Consider the following 15,262-nt stretch of genomic DNA (forward strand, 5'->3'; position numbering starts at 1 on the left):
TGGACCTAAATCTCTAATAAACGTTTTAAATTCGTCCCCCAACCGAGACTTCCACTCGGGACCCTCGATTCCGCCAGAACGACAGCGAACTATTAAATTTATGAATCGCCAGTCAACACGATTGGACGCGGATACATGACGGCAGATCAGTCTCACATACCAGCGTCGCCCCTACCCTCGGCAGAAAGGAGTGCACGCTAACGAAAATATCGGATTGGAAAGATCAAGGGTGTTCCATTTGCGCCAAGATGAGATCGGTCCTCCGGTTAATGGTTTCTCGAGGAACGGAGAGAGGAGCAAAGCGTTGCGAAACATAATTTGACAGCCCGTGAAAAGCACGTGGCCGCGTCGTTAAGAAACACGTCATACACACATGCGTTGCGTGTAGTGTATACCTGCGACCGAAAACGGGTTTATATGCGTTCTTGCCATTTACATACATGCACACCACCGTGGCTGATAATCGTCGGGTATATGTTACGACATCGTGTCCACGGGGGAAAGACGATACATCATAATTCTCCGGTGAAAATCGAATCAATTCCCGGCCGCCTACGTGCGTCAGGTACCGATCCGTGCGGATAAAAACGACGGGGGATTTCGCGTGAGCGGTAGCGTTATTCCCGTGATAAAATGACGATGGTCCCTCGATGACTTCTCATCGTGATCTCTCATACATCGTGCACCGGTTCTGATTCGTATACAATTTTGCAACGATGGTTCTCGGAACGATTCATTTTACACTGATATATTCAGAACTGTAATTGTAACAATTGTACTGGTGATTAGGTGCAACGTATAGGAACGGTTTCGTTCAGATGCACTGAATTAATGTAGTGATTATTGGTTAACTGTACCTAACTTATATTTTTGATTTATTTTTTCTTCCTGAATGGAGTATTACTCGCGGAATCATTGTTCAGCAATTATTCGCTCAATTTCTTTAATGTGCGAATATAGTTCTTTTAACCCGTTCAGGGCGGCGTGAGTCACAGGTCACTGCAGGTCACCGAAGACAAAATGGTTGGAATAATTATACAACTTAATGCAATGTAGCATTAGCAGAACGTTGTTTTATCATTTTTTGTTTCAAAAAAACAAGTAGGTATATCTATTAAGTGAAAAGATTGGAAACTAAAAAAGAAGTATTTATGAGATGAAACGCTTAATTTGTACCTAAACTACCCTAAGCGGACTTTACGTGAAAGAATACGTTAAAAATATAAAATAAAAGTTTTTTCATGGGACTTTGTTTTCGACAAAATCGACTTTGAAAATTAATTTTGTGAAGCGTGTAATTCGTCGTGGTAGTAAGTAGAAACGGAATGCAATGAACAGACGCGCTAATCAAGTCCTATTGCATGCGTGTCCTGCAGATATTCAAAGTCGATTTTCTCGAAAACGAAGTACCAAATGAAAAAAATTTTTTCTACACTTTTCACTTATTTGTTTACATAGATTTACCTCCTACCCGGTTGTAGCACTAGTTATATGACACCTTGCATATTATGTCACACAATTAACTACCGAGGGATCTATAATATGGATTGTTACCACAGATTACATAGAATTAACCGTCACTGAAGGAATCGCTTGAACAGACAAGCTGGACGACAAGAAGCGAACAGACAGGATCAAATAATCCAACAGGCAGAGTAACGTTGAAGCGGTATAACCCGGATGGTACTCAATTAGCGCGATTCTCGGTGAATAAAGTCAATTACGTTGCAACGGTGATGACGACAATTTCATTAGGGACGTTTCACAGGCGCCTGGTGTGCCAAAAGCGAGTTTTAAATAATACAGTAGGCGTAAAAAAAGAGATTGTCGCGGCGGCGTACATACACACATAGGTGACATCAGCCCGCTGATAAAGCATAACGAGCCGTGCGGCTCCGGACTCCGCTCCCCCTTTTCCAATTTTTCAATTTCCATTTTACGTTTCCCGGCAGCGTTTTCCGCGCGAGAGGACACGAAAAAAAAATCCACAAAGCGGGTCTCAAATTGCCCCGGCGGAAGGCCTGGAAAGTGAGTCATATTTCCACGTACACGAGAGAACCCTCTTCCAGACTCGGGGAACAAAAATATCTTACAACGTGCTGTGATAGGCCACATTTACCAACACTGAGTGTATGTCTGTTTGTGTGTGTGTGTGTATGTTGAACATTTACATCCCACGTAAGGAACAGCGAAAGAAGCACGTGTAAAAATATAAATGAGAAAGTGCAATATTGCGAATGTTAAAAGTGCAGGGAGGCTCCAAAAGTCGGACGATAATGACTCCTTTCGATTTCGAAGCCCCACACACACACACACACACACATACGAAAAAATGCGATCGGTAGACATAAAACAGTGTCTTTTAAACGCCGGGACAGTCCCATAAAATATTCTTTCCCGGCGTATATCTGCGTAACTTGTAGTATTCCAATATTTATGTTATAATACCATGGGTACCGTTCAAAAGAAACAGATTACTTAATGAACTTTCATACTTCCATAGGAAAATTCATAATTCGAGTTACTATAACTAGAGGAAAATAGGATACTACGCTACAATTTTACAAGCTGCAAAAGTCACGAGAAGACTGCGTATGTTTATGTAGATTCAAACTTTTAAAGATTACTATACTACAGTCAGATTAAATGAAGTACGGGGGTTCATTAATCCTTGCGAAATATTTTGCTGTTCTCTGGTCTAGATCCTTGCCATATACCACAGATGCATAAATCTGATGAGTGATCCAAAACTTTTGAACAGTAGTGAATATCAAGATATCATATGCATATTACCATACCATGTACAAACTTAATATTAAATAAAATTAAAATATAAAGGAAAATTGTTTCAATTGAACACAGTAATATCATTTTTTTTTGTGTATACGCATTTATTAAGTTTTTGTAGCAAAAGACATGGAATGAAAGGCGGTAAAAATAACAGTTATGACGATCACAATACACCGAAATAACATACCAACGCGGAAATAGTTATCGTTACTGACCCAATCTCAAAATTTTCCCGCACAACGTGTCTGGATCGAAAATGAATAAGTTATTGTGCGGGGCGCCTTTTTGTGAGACTGTTTTAATTATTTCTTGGCCCATTATACCGCCGACGACAGCACACACTGGGCTAAGTTGAGCGTATACGTCACCCCTGAATTTATGATAAATTTTATGATTAATTATTGATCATAACTGAAGACCTGAATACATTAGGAAATTAATACTCCTCGTTATACGTACTCTACTAAGTGCTTTATTTTATCCACAAGTTCGTACTTTTTAATAATAGATTCAGCCACAGTTTTGAAACTTTCAGAATATCTTTCACTGGGCAACGGATCTTTGTCATACTTTTCACGGTAGTTCAGCATTACTGAAGATGAAAATGTATTATATAGGAGTATCTTATATTTACTATCATTAAGTCTTATTGAGGAATGCAGGCAAAAGAGGAAAACAACAGAAGAATAGAAAGTATGAAATTGCAGAATAAGTACAAGAACGAAAACAGAGCAGTAGAGAGTTGTAGTTGATAAAATATAAGTACAGTAATTAAGATTTTAAGCATAGTATGTACATAGTTCGGTTAAAATTAAAAGGATATAAATGTACACTGTATTAAAAATTACAAGGAGTATGGGAATAATGGAATAAAAATCTTACACTAGACTTATTGAACCTTATTAGAACACTTACTTAACATCACATAATATATCTCTGAATCTTTAGGAATAGAAGATTTTTCGACATTCAAGATTAATTCAAAAGGCACAAATGTGTCCTTGTGCTTTTCTGTGATAGTTATGTTTTCAAATTTTTCTTTCTCCATAGGTTCTCCACTTTCTGAGAGCTGTATTTTCTTAGTTTGTACAACATCTCTGCAATGATTATTTGCTTGTCAACGTATTTCTTTCACTGAGATAGAGGCTTTAAGTCGCATTTAAGTACTTACTCTGCGTATTCATGTACTATTAAATCTGCAAAAGTATAACCTAGTGTTCCCCAGACATCACCAGCAAAGAATTTCACATTATGTTTCCTACATATTTCATTAATTCTCTTAAGCTGTGTAATGGTACACTGTGTTGCGCAAACAACATTGAAACTGCTAAAGAATGTATCTGACTTGTCATCAATGTTAGATGTGTCTGCCTCAATATTCACCATAGGATTTAAATTTTGTGCCCTTTGTAAAGAAGCTTCAGCCCTCTAAATACAGACTTTATATCAGACTAATGTACTCATTATATCCGAATTATTTACTTACATTTTTTCCAATTAATTCTTTAGGCGTTAGAAATTGAGAACAACGATCCTCAGCTGTTACATTTCTGTGATCCAAAAATGTAACTGCTTTTACACCAGCTAGAATAATGTTCTTTGCTATTTCTGCTCCAAAACCATTTAAGCCTATTAATAAAACTTTGGCTGCTCGTAAGCTGCAATTATTTATTATTGTAAGATAACGTTAAAATTTTTAAATAAGATTTTAAGTTAATAACTGTGAAATGTTTGTCCCATGCATATAAATTTCTGCTTTTATAGGTTAGATTCTAATATACTTGCCGCTTTTGAGATTCTAAACCCCAAAGACGAATTTGTCTGTCATATAACTCAGCTTCATGATCTGTCAATTCAACAGTTTGATTTTTTTCCTCAACCATTTTGAAAATACTGATTTCACACTTAAAAATATACTACCGCCAAAAGGTATTCCCCAAATTGTAACAATACTGCATCGAATATAGTGTAGGCAACCTAACAAAACATTATTTCAAATATACGAGAAAAAATGAAGATCATTGATATGGTATAAATAAAAAAATATTAAGTATATAAAATTAAAGGAGAAACCAGATTGAAAAGTAACAAAATATTTTATAAAATAATGAATATAATGTCTCAAAGTAAAAATATTTATGTTGGAGAAACTGTTTATTAAATGCCTGGGGGCGTTGAAAGATCTTAACAATCGCGTACGTGTACCGTGTGTTTATTTAGAACGTTTTTTTATAAAAACGATCTGAAGAAACCTTTCCAAATGTCAATACATGATTTAACAAAGCAGCACTCGTTAACCACGAAAAGAAAAATAACTTACAGGTATAATTGTGGAAGTTTAGGTTAAACGCAGAAAAAAACTGTAACAATAATTTTGATTCAACATAACGCCTGTCAAATTACATTTCCAATGAGTTATATTAATATTTTGTCAAATTATGTGGTCTATTATTTTTCATTTGTTCTTTGATAAGGCAATTATAGACAATACATATAAATAACGTTTCTAGCAGTAGTGCCCGCATACGTCAATAATAAAAATATTGTTTAAAATTTTATTTTTTCCATATAAATAAAAGAATTGTAAATAAAGAAATGTCACATTGCGCCTTTGTGATTTCTGATTATAGCTAAATTACTTCTTACAAGCTGTGAAACAATCTTTTAGTAACACTATTTTTAAATTTATATTTGTGAGAAATAACAAAGTAATATCTAAAAAGCAAATCTAAAGCTATTACAATTAATACGTGCAAGTAATTGTTTTTACAAGAGCATAGATAAAAAGTGCAATCAGAAATGCTTTTACACTTTATCAATGGCCTTTTAACCCAAATGTTGTGAAAGCTGATCTTTAAAAAATATTATTCACTAAAATGAAATAACATTGACCTTCCTTAGTATCACAATGGTCAGCTATTGTCAATGATACATTATATATATATTACATAGATATTGATATTTCTTTGTGATTTCTAATACCATTTGTTTTTCTTTTTTCAGGAATATACACATGGGTCGTTAAATATAATGATACACTGCTGACAGCAACATGAATATGCCTGAGGAAGAATATGTGGAGAAAACCTTTGTATACAAGTTTCCAACATGTACAACAGACCAGGAATATATATTGGAAATACCATTAAAAATACCATATCGTGGTTCTATCAAAGAACTCATGCACCGTATTATGTCAGCATTTAAATTACCATGTTATGTGGAAACAGATTTATTGCAGTCTTTGGAACATACTATTAAAGAACTATCACTACAATTTTACGATGAAAAAGCAGAAAAAGCACTTGAAAGTGCAAAATCAGGAAGCTCAGATATTGAAGAAATAATAAAAAATTGGGAAAAACTTTACAAAGAGAAAACAGTAGAATATGCTGATCCAATTGGGACAACTGATGAAGAGTTGTTTGCAGCTGCATACCATAGATTGGTACATTCTCCATCATTAGAACCCATTTTACAAGCAGAACATAAATTTGGAAGGGATGTTACAGAAGTCATTCAAATGAGAGACTCCCATTATGAGCAACTTACTCAAAAGTTAGTATTAAGACTATTATAAAATGTATATATAGCTTCTTTGCTATCCACGGCTTGTACATAAACTTGGTATCATGTGATCTTTATACTGCGTTAACCCATAACAGAATACTTTGTCTTTTTTCTCATATTTCGCTACCCTTACCACACTAGAAAAGAAAGGTCAGATTCGCATAATAATATCTGCTGTAATGCATGTATCTTAAATTATCACTTGTATTGACCTTTTTACGAAGACTATCAGCAGCTGTAGTATAGCAGATATTACATTTAAAGTCAATGATCTTTTTTATAATTTAATTGGCGAGGATTCTTTGTTAAAATCTGTAATAAGTAAAGCACAATTGAAATTCAAATTTTCCTTGTGTGATCAAGCTGCTAAACTGCAAATATAGTTGATCTCCCATATTTGTTGAAGCTTATTAATTTGTTATTTACTCGAAGAAGATTCAAGAGAAAAAGATATTATCAGAAAATTAAATTGCAGGCAAACTGAAGAAATGCGTAAAGCTGTGGAAGCTCTGGAGGCTGGTTCCACTGAAAAATCAATAAACGACATGGCTGGACGACACTTTGAGGAACAAAGTTTACTGCAGGGTCACTGGGGATCAAGAGTGGATGCCCTAAAGTTAGAACAAAGACGACAATATCGGAATTGGATCATGAGGGTATTGGAAGAACAGCAGACTAACATGTTACCAACTCCAGTGTATGTTTATACAAGCAAACCAAATAGCCAGATTAATATTTTGATAATTATGAATGTATACGGCTATTAGGGGTTCTCCAATGGTGTCGATGCCACTGATACGACCCGCCTTAGACAATTTTGTTCATAGCGAAGATAAAAATACTGCGGATTATCCGATTTTGGAGGAGAGTTTTACCATACACTTGGGCTCTCAAATGAAACAAATGCACAATATACGTATTCTGACCGGAGATGTATTAGATTTTTGTAGGACAAAGAAGAGCGAGAGTGGGTGAGTTATTTAGAGGAATATAATATAAACTTAATAAAGAGGGACATGTTCTTCGATATTATATAGAATGGATCCAACACCACAGAGGCTGCAGACAGCTTTAGGTTTATATTCTAATGATTTGTGTGGATTGGTACTATTGAGCGACAATCATTTAGGAAGTTACTCTGGCATAACAAAAGGTAACTTTGAAAATTGTTATTTTTTGTTATTACAATTATTCTCCTAATTCTTTCTTTTCTTACAGAATTGTGTTCTATATGTCAACTAACAACCGAGTTTCATTTTCCACCAATTGACGAGCAACTAGAAAAAGTAAGGGATGATGTAAAGGACGCTGTTGCGTGGAGGCAAGCGCATCATAAAGAAGGAAACGAGACACAGGTGAAAAATAGATGGAGAAACGGAAGAATCCCTGATTTATTTTTAAACATACTTTGAATGACTGTTATTTATAGACGAAAAAATCGACAACTAGTAAGAGCTTGCAAACAGGAGACGTTTACATTACAAGGCACTCGAATTTGGCTCAAGTTCATGTAATTTTCCACATGGTGGTTAACGACTCTTTGAGATCCGGTGGGTAATTCATATTTTTATTAATAATATCGATTCCTCGCTTGAATAAGAATTTGTCTGTAAATTACAGGCGACATCAATTCGAGACACCCGGCAATTTTGGGATTACGAAACATCCTAAAAACTGCTTGCTGCAACGACGTGACTACACTGACCATTCCTGTACTTCTTGTTCACGAAATGACGGAAGTACGATAATGTTTTATAAAACAGTCACTAACTCTTCGAAATGCTTATTAATTAAAGAATAATCGGTATATTTAAAAATTCAAGGACATGACCGTAGCATGGTGTACGAAACGAGCAGAGCTGGTTTTCAAATGTGTTAAAGGCTTTATGATAGAAATGGCCTCATGGGGTGGCGCCGAGTTAAAGAATCTACAATTCCTTGTACCAAAGGTAATTCATTGAAAAGAACAATATTTTTACACTAAAATTAAACATTCTACAAATATGTTATAGTTTATTTGTCTGATGATTGTTTCGCCGATTAAACAACATAAAGTGTAAGATGTATGGCTGCTATATCACCATTTTTTTTTTAGGGAATGTCTGAAGAAGTATTTGGTACTCTGGCCACGATGTTACCGAGCATATTTCGTGTATCGAATCCATTAGTGTTCAAAGCAACGAGTACCCCACAAACTCCAAAAAAGTGAATGACTGTCTTGCCTCTGTTATCGTGCACGCGATAAAAATATAATATTTGTTACTGTGTATCAGCCATTTCGGCCACAATCATTCACTACGGCTGATAATAAGATTTACATTCCGTCAATAAACGGCTGATGCTCTTAATGAGTTTTTTGTTTACACTACTTTCACACAAGAGATCATCCCTCGACCGATAGCTGCGCGTTATGTGATTCTATATACTCCATGTGACTACATTAACTCTCATGCCATTTTCAATGAAGCTAATCGTTATATTTATATAGTTATTTATTGAAACTAGTTACTTTTTAAATAAATTGGGTAGAGTCCAAATATACACAATATTTGAAGAAAGAAATTTCCTAAACATTATGCATTAAAAAATTACTGAGCGTGATAATGAGAGATAACGAATGTATAAATAATTCCTAACATCCTCACCAGAAATGACATTCATCTCTGTATTAATTATACTAAACACGCATAGGCGAACGAGTTATCGCGGCTATATCCTATTCGACGAAAGAAGCAACTTCGTACAAGGATCCCCACTCTTTACCTTCCTATTGTTGTTCTATATACTTCTAGCGTAATATTAGAAATATTCGAACTTTCAACTTTCTAAGTCACATGAATAAGTGCATCTTATCAGCATTTTACAGTATAACCAAACCCGTATCCATGATCAGATTGTTGGCTCCAGCCTTCCTCCCACCAATTTCCTCTAAAGAATAAATTTAATCATTACAATTTGTCACAATAGATTTCCCCGTGTAATTCTGCAAATGATTCTCAGTTTTAAAAACACAAGTTACTTATGTTCCCTATTCCATTGCTCTGCACTCAAATCTATCGCTGGACCTGGCCCAACAGAACGAAGGAAGAATTCCCCTAAAAGGACGAATGGTGGGGGATGTTTCATGCCGAGTCTTTTTTCGACCCTACTATAGACGCGTCGTAGCGTGAGCCTTATCGTTGTCAACCGCGTTTTTATTTTCCGTGGATGGAAGTTCGTAGATAGGTTTCGCCATTTCCGTCGAGCCTGCAATAATTTGTCGTGAATCTCGCAGCGACGAGGTACCGCTGCATTCGTCGCGTTATCCGCGACATTTTTTCCACTTTGCTCGCGATTAACGGTATCGTTGCGGGAATATAATTTAATTGAAAAATATACGAGCCGATTAAGAGCAACGCTGACCAAATAAACGAGAAAAAGAAATACAGGCAACAGCTTTGTTTAACATAAACCATACGCGCGAACAGGGGACGTAATCGCGCCTATATCGGGAAAAGAAGTGCGTTAGCCTCTCGGATTCTGAACTCCCCGTGAACGGATTAATTCTGCGCGCGCCTCGAAGAGCCGCTAGAAAGGACATTGGGAAAACTTTTTTTCGCCGTTTCTCGTTAACCGAACACACCGAACGATCTATTCCCAGTGCACGGTTCATGTTCCCTGTGTGAAGAAGTGGATGGAGAACACCTTTGTATGTACTTGGTTCGGGATACGCTGTGCACAGAGCTTAGTGAGCAAAGAATTAAAATAATAAAGTAGACCTCTGAATTTAATAGAAGAATCTTTCAAAGAAATCGAATTCAAGAAGAAAACCTGAATATAAAGAATCCAGTGAAGATTTAATAAGAAGAACCTAACAAACAAGAAAATTTCATCGAGAAATCAACAGTAGAACCTTATGGACGCTTTATGACGACATCATACAAATCTTGAATAGTTTCGTTTCAATATTTAATAGCTTAATAGATGACTTATTAACGAAACTGAATAATCTCCGAAAACGATTAATAGTTTCTTATTTGTTACTAACATTGCTGTCTGGTAAGATCTGTACCTGAAGCAACAAACTAAAGACTCTGTATACCCAGAAGATTATATTACACCGATTCAAGGGCCAGGTTCTTTCCCATTCGCGGACAAATTTATCGTGGTTCACGATTACTTTTGGTGCAGTGCGAGGGTGAAAGAACAGTTGCAATTACAATATAACCGGCTGTCAGGATCATAATAGCGTGTAAACAGTAATCGAAAGGCATCGGGTTGTTCAAACATTCAGCGAGCTTGCGACGAACGGCGGAGACGAAGAGAAAAACAGGGGAAAAAAGCGATTGTCGCTCCAGCAAGTGCATCACAATGCTGAGTAGTGCCCTCCTGCTCCCCTCTTAATTCGGCACCGTGATCGTGAGCAGAGTATGCCGCGGATGAATTCGTTGCCATTCCAACGGAACGTTGTGTGAGAAGCATAGTTAAAACTAGGCGGTCCCGTCTCTCGGCCGTTTCGAGGGCAATCGGAATTGCATCGCGTCCGTCTATCGCGGAACCGGATAAATTCATCCACCACCTGGACAATGTGGCCCCAGGCGATCACGGTTTTCGCGTTAATTGTTTCGTCGATCTCGACGAAGACGGTGGGTTTTTGCGCGACGATTTTTTACCGTTTTTTTTTTTATTTCAATTTTCAATTACATCGGCCCGCATAACGATTAACCGCGGCGTTCAGTGATGCTTTTATAAGATTATCGTTGTTTCAAAGCTCATTTTTTGTCGCGTGGTTAATGTTTCAAATTAACCGTGGTATACTTCAATAATTTGTCTGAAGTCACGGATATAATAATATATGTCTTTTTAAATTCAGAAATGTACTCTCCTTCAAATACAAACTTTTTCAACACGACTGAATAAAGAGTTATTCGTTACTGCTAAATATAATAACGATAATCTTGTATTTGAATAAATTTGTTCCGAACGTTTACGATATAGATACGTTACGATTCCAAAATGGCGCGCGAAGATTCGTTTCTTCGCGCCAAATAAGCTTCGGCCGAATTAAATGGTGCATCGAAAGTTTAAGTTATTTAATACTTAAGAAGGAATTTCTTGTTAATTTAGACGATAAGTGTAGAGTAATTTTTATTTACTTACCTTGATGGTTACAGCTCGATCTGTCAGGTCGCGGTTTGAAGAAAGAGGACTTCTTTCTAAAACTCCAGTCGCAGATAGTTCTAGCCGAAGTCACCGATCTCATTCTTCGGGGTAACCAGTTCGACAGCTTCCTTGACTGTTCCACGAATCTGACGAGTCTGAGAACGTTGGATTTGTCACACAATCACCTTCAACGATTCTTCTTCCTGTGCAAAGAGGAGTATAATTTGCAGGTGTTGAATGTCAGCCACAACAAACTGCTATACATCGACGACAATGCCTTCAACGACCGAATCCCGAAGCTCAAGATTCTCGATTTATCGTGGAACAAACTCTCGATTGTTAACGAAACCATGCTCGAACATTTCAAAGTAACCTTTTCGATTCTGTGACATTTAAATGAAAGATATCGCAAGTATCTTATTTCTATATGTTCTAAATGATTAATTTATTGTTTATAGGTTCTGGAAAATCTTACGATAGCGAACAACCCGATTAACGACGGGATCCACGAAAATGCATTCTGGAACTTAAAAGCGTTGCGATATTTGAATCTGAGCAACGTGTCGTCGACGTATTTCTCACTAGAGTTCTTCAAAACGTTAACTAACTTATCCACCTTAGATTTGTCAGAAAACCCCGTAAAGACAATTCCAACATTACCAAACAGCCTAGAAGAGCTCGACCTGTCCAACACTCAGATCACACAGCTCCAAAACCTCATTCTACCGAAATTGCGAGAACTGAAATTGAATAATATGCCACTTCTCAGAGAACTGCTTTTCAATGATCTAGAGAATTTAAACAGCTTGGAAACATTAACGCTAACCGGATCAAAGAAGTTAGTGCACTTAAGAGTTCTCAACTATGACGCACGTCTGCTTCCGCGACTGCAGAGCCTGTCGATAAACGACTGCGGCCTGAAAACCCTCGATTCTACCCTTCTGCCGATAATAAAGAAAACGCAGATTTTGAAACTGGACAACAACCCATGGAATTGTGACTGCAAAATGCAGTGGATAACTATGTTGAACGCAACAAAGAGTCTCAGCCGGGATATTAAGTAAGTAAAACGAATACAAAATTACTAATTTTAAAAGTAAATTCAATGAAAATTTATGAGATTATTAGTAAGTAGTACAGTCGGTAAGTGAAAATACGTTTCAACTACCCTTACAGAGATGTCTCTGCTGATACCATGTGATCATTCCTTCTCACAAACAGGACTTTTATGTTTAAAATTTCGACAATAATTTTTAGTAGGTTGTTCTTCATGCAGATTTTGCATTTCTATACATTTTCTTCGAGAAAGAAAAATTTAATTTTTATTAAAAAATTTCATGTAATTGACCAAAAAGTAAGACTTGTTTCAACTTTTACTAACTCTCTATAACTGAACTAGATTTACCAATCAAATTTAGGTTGTAAACATTTTGTTATTAAAATCCAGAATTGCTTCGAATACCATAGTCAGTGAATTTCTCCCTTCGTGCTTCAAATACCGTGAAAAGTATTTGGATCATTATGTCTGTAATAAAGACATCCTATTATCACAATAAATACATAAATGACAATAGGTTTAAACAGATATAAATGAATAAGGATGTACCTTCAAAGTTACACGGTATTATAGAGGATTAAACTTTCAATTTTATAGACTATTAAATTATATTCAGACTAATTATTAATTCTTCTCTTCATCGTTTCTAAGTACGTACTGTGATACAATGGCAATTCACTTTATAATGTATTCCTTTTAAATGTTTTTTTTTGTTCAGGTGTCTCACCCCCCAACGCCACCTCGACAAACGACTCAGCGAGGTGCCGAAGTACGAGGTGGAGTGCGAAAGCGAGTCGTCGGTGTTCTACCTCGTCCTGTGGGCGTGCATTTTGTTACTCATCGTGGCGCTTATATTGGCGGCGGGTTTCTTTCTCCTCAAACGACCGATCGGTCACTGGGAGATCGGGCGAAAGAACCGGGAGACCGTCAAATACACGAACGTCGATGAGTCCTCGAACGACATGGTAAGAATTCTGGCTGTTGGCGAGACAGTCGAACGGAACGGAGAATGAATCTACACATTGAACGACGAACGTTGCACAGGGTGCGGACAAAATCATTGCATAACCAAACAAAGGTTGCCTGTGCCAAAGAAAAAATTGGTGCATAAAATAAAATACTTTATATCTGATAGATATATACTCAGCATTTTTATGTTAAAAAATTTTAGATTATCTTACATATGATTTTATTGCAATCACTCTATGAATTAAAAAGTTGTAAGTTTGATTTATGGTTCTCTATGGAACTGTAACGAAGTCTCGATTTTAATATGTTCATGCAGTACTTGTTTCTTGTATTTGCACAAGGAATCGATTGTAGCGCGATTTCTTCCGAATTCCCTATAGTAGAAACGTATTAACTTAGAGTAAGGAATAGACACTTAAGCAAAAAATATCTTACACGTTAAGAACGACTCGATGTAATTCGAAATGATAGATTTGTATTGTACAAACTTAAGTACAGGGAGTTTCCGAATTACCGAAGGCGAAGCTTGAAGTGTGATTATGCATTCTACTAAGTCTATAATTTATTATTGAAACATGGAATCGGAATAAAATTTCAGGTATTATTCAGTACCCGTTATAAAGAACTGTACGATAACGTTTTATCGCTTCTGTGTCGCGTACTCGGAACTCTCTACGTAGGCTACTTCCTCCAGGAATTAATCTAATCCGCTGCAAGATATTTTAAGGTGTCAATGTGTGAACCCCAAACGGTTGACGCTTTGAACTCTCGTCAGATATCGGTGTCTGGTGGCAAGTCAACAATACAATAATCGAAAGAGGCGGTGGAGTTCACGAACCTGTATCGATTAACGCCTTCTTCTTTGTAATCTTAACATGCTGGCAACACGTATTCATTGTGATTTACTTGTCACGCTGGAATCCAACGGACCTCAATTTCCTGTTAAGAGATATTCGTATCTGAAGGTGTAAAGTTCAAGACCACACACGACCGGGAATAAAAGTAACGATTCAAGCTAACACTCCCGAATTCGAAAACATCATTCGAGGCTAATTCACTATTTCTACGTGACCAAACGAGAATTATACAGCGTTGTCCGCTTAAAAATAAAATCCAACGAATCATATTGTACGACGAAAGGCCCATCAATAGGCTTTGTTAAAAATGTGTTGTACAGAGTGTAAATACAGAGGCAACGTTCCAGTCATTTCCATCATCATCCTTTGATCCCCGGCGGAATCGAGTGATCCAAACCAGCGCAACAACAATGCAGAGGTCTAGTAGCTGTCGAATGAAGAACGTCTTTCTTTTTCTTTTTTGTCGGTGTGTACCGTCGCGTTTCTCGAAACCCTTTACCGAACCTCCTCTCTCGTTACGAGAACGAAATATCGTTCGTCCTCGGACAAAAGAAATATGGTTACAAAGCGGCCGATGGCTCATTTCCTCTGAAAGATTTTTTCACCGACACGGCGTCGTTTGGTACTACGATTCCACGCATCGATGGGCCACCGCCGTGTACCTTTTTCAAAATGGAACTAATTGAAACACCGCGAGCACCCTTTGCGAGCGATTCGAGCTGAAGAATTCTACGCGAGTTTTCGCTTTACCCAAGCGACGCGTGCATTGCTGTTTCGTGGTCCGGAGTCAGGGTCGGGGTTGAAATTAACCGCGCTTCATCGTTCGCTCGTCTTTGAGAAGAAATAAAGGAATGAAAGGATAGACTCTCGATTGGAT

The 15,262-nt window shown here is 37.0% G+C and overlaps 3 protein-coding genes across 3 annotated transcripts; 2 read left to right on the top strand and 1 right to left on the bottom strand.

Annotated features, from left to right (window-relative positions):
• Positions 1-2,882: 2,882 nt before the first annotated feature.
• LOC107185798 (SUMO-activating enzyme subunit 1) lies at positions 2,883-4,741 on the bottom strand. The gene is made up of 6 exons (XM_015573559.1): positions 4,576-4,741; positions 4,277-4,448; positions 3,962-4,218; positions 3,706-3,887; positions 3,250-3,382; positions 2,883-3,160 (listed from the first exon to the last, which is right to left on the bottom strand). The coding sequence occupies exons 1-6, from the start codon at positions 4,671-4,673 to the stop codon at positions 2,998-3,000; spliced, it is 1,005 nt and encodes a 334-aa protein (XP_015429045.1). The 5' UTR covers positions 4,674-4,741; the 3' UTR covers positions 2,883-2,997.
• Positions 4,742-5,830: 1,089 nt separating this feature from the next.
• LOC107185797 (protein C12orf4 homolog) lies at positions 5,831-8,590 on the top strand. The gene is made up of 9 exons (XM_015573558.1): positions 5,831-6,348; positions 6,836-7,057; positions 7,128-7,331; positions 7,398-7,513; positions 7,579-7,715; positions 7,790-7,910; positions 7,981-8,099; positions 8,184-8,309; positions 8,456-8,590. The coding sequence occupies exons 1-9, from the start codon at positions 5,843-5,845 to the stop codon at positions 8,567-8,569; spliced, it is 1,665 nt and encodes a 554-aa protein (XP_015429044.1). The 5' UTR covers positions 5,831-5,842; the 3' UTR covers positions 8,570-8,590.
• Positions 8,591-10,925: 2,335 nt separating this feature from the next.
• On the top strand, positions 10,926-13,572 carry LOC107185772 (slit homolog 2 protein-like). Its single transcript, XM_015573529.1, has 4 exons — positions 10,926-10,985; positions 11,514-11,870; positions 11,961-12,562; positions 13,278-13,572. Exons 1-4 carry the CDS (start codon positions 10,926-10,928, stop codon positions 13,570-13,572), a joined length of 1,314 nt encoding a protein of 437 aa, XP_015429015.1.
• Positions 13,573-15,262: the final 1,690 nt, after the last annotated feature.

The sequence above is a fragment of the Dufourea novaeangliae genome, unplaced genomic scaffold, assembly GCF_001272555.1.
Source record: "Dufourea novaeangliae isolate 0120121106 unplaced genomic scaffold, ASM127255v1 scaffold56, whole genome shotgun sequence".
Lineage (NCBI taxonomy): Eukaryota > Metazoa > Arthropoda > Insecta > Hymenoptera > Halictidae > Dufourea > Dufourea novaeangliae.

Bases quoted from the DNA above. Each gene is read 5' to 3' on its own strand.
- LOC107185772 (XM_015573529.1), top strand. From the start codon at position 10,926: ATGTGGCCCCAGGCGATCACGGTTTTCGCGTTAATTGTTTCGTCGATC. The intron at 10,986-11,513 runs GTGGGTTTTTGC...TGATGGTTACAG, and splicing joins CGTCGATCTCGACGAAGACG to CTCGATCTGTCAGGTCGCGG. The intron at 11,871-11,960 runs GTAACCTTTTCG...TATTGTTTATAG, and splicing joins CCATGCTCGAACATTTCAAA to GTTCTGGAAAATCTTACGAT.
- LOC107185797 (XM_015573558.1), top strand. From the start codon at position 5,843: ATGAATATGCCTGAGGAAGAATATGTGGAGAAAACCTTTGTATACAAG. The intron at 7,514-7,578 runs GTAACTTTGAAA...CTTTTCTTACAG, and splicing joins TTACTCTGGCATAACAAAAG to AATTGTGTTCTATATGTCAA. The intron at 8,310-8,455 runs GTAATTCATTGA...TTTTTTTTTTAG, and splicing joins TACAATTCCTTGTACCAAAG to GGAATGTCTGAAGAAGTATT.
- LOC107185798 (XM_015573559.1), bottom strand. From the start codon at position 4,673: ATGGTTGAGGAAAAAAATCAAACTGTTGAATTGACAGATCATGAAGCT. The intron at 3,383-3,705 runs GTAAGTGTTCTA...TTTCATCTTCAG, and splicing joins GATATATTATGTGATGTTAA to TAATGCTGAACTACCGTGAA. The intron at 3,161-3,249 runs GTACGTATAACG...TCATAAATTCAG, and splicing joins AAAATAAAGCACTTAGTAGA to GGGTGACGTATACGCTCAAC.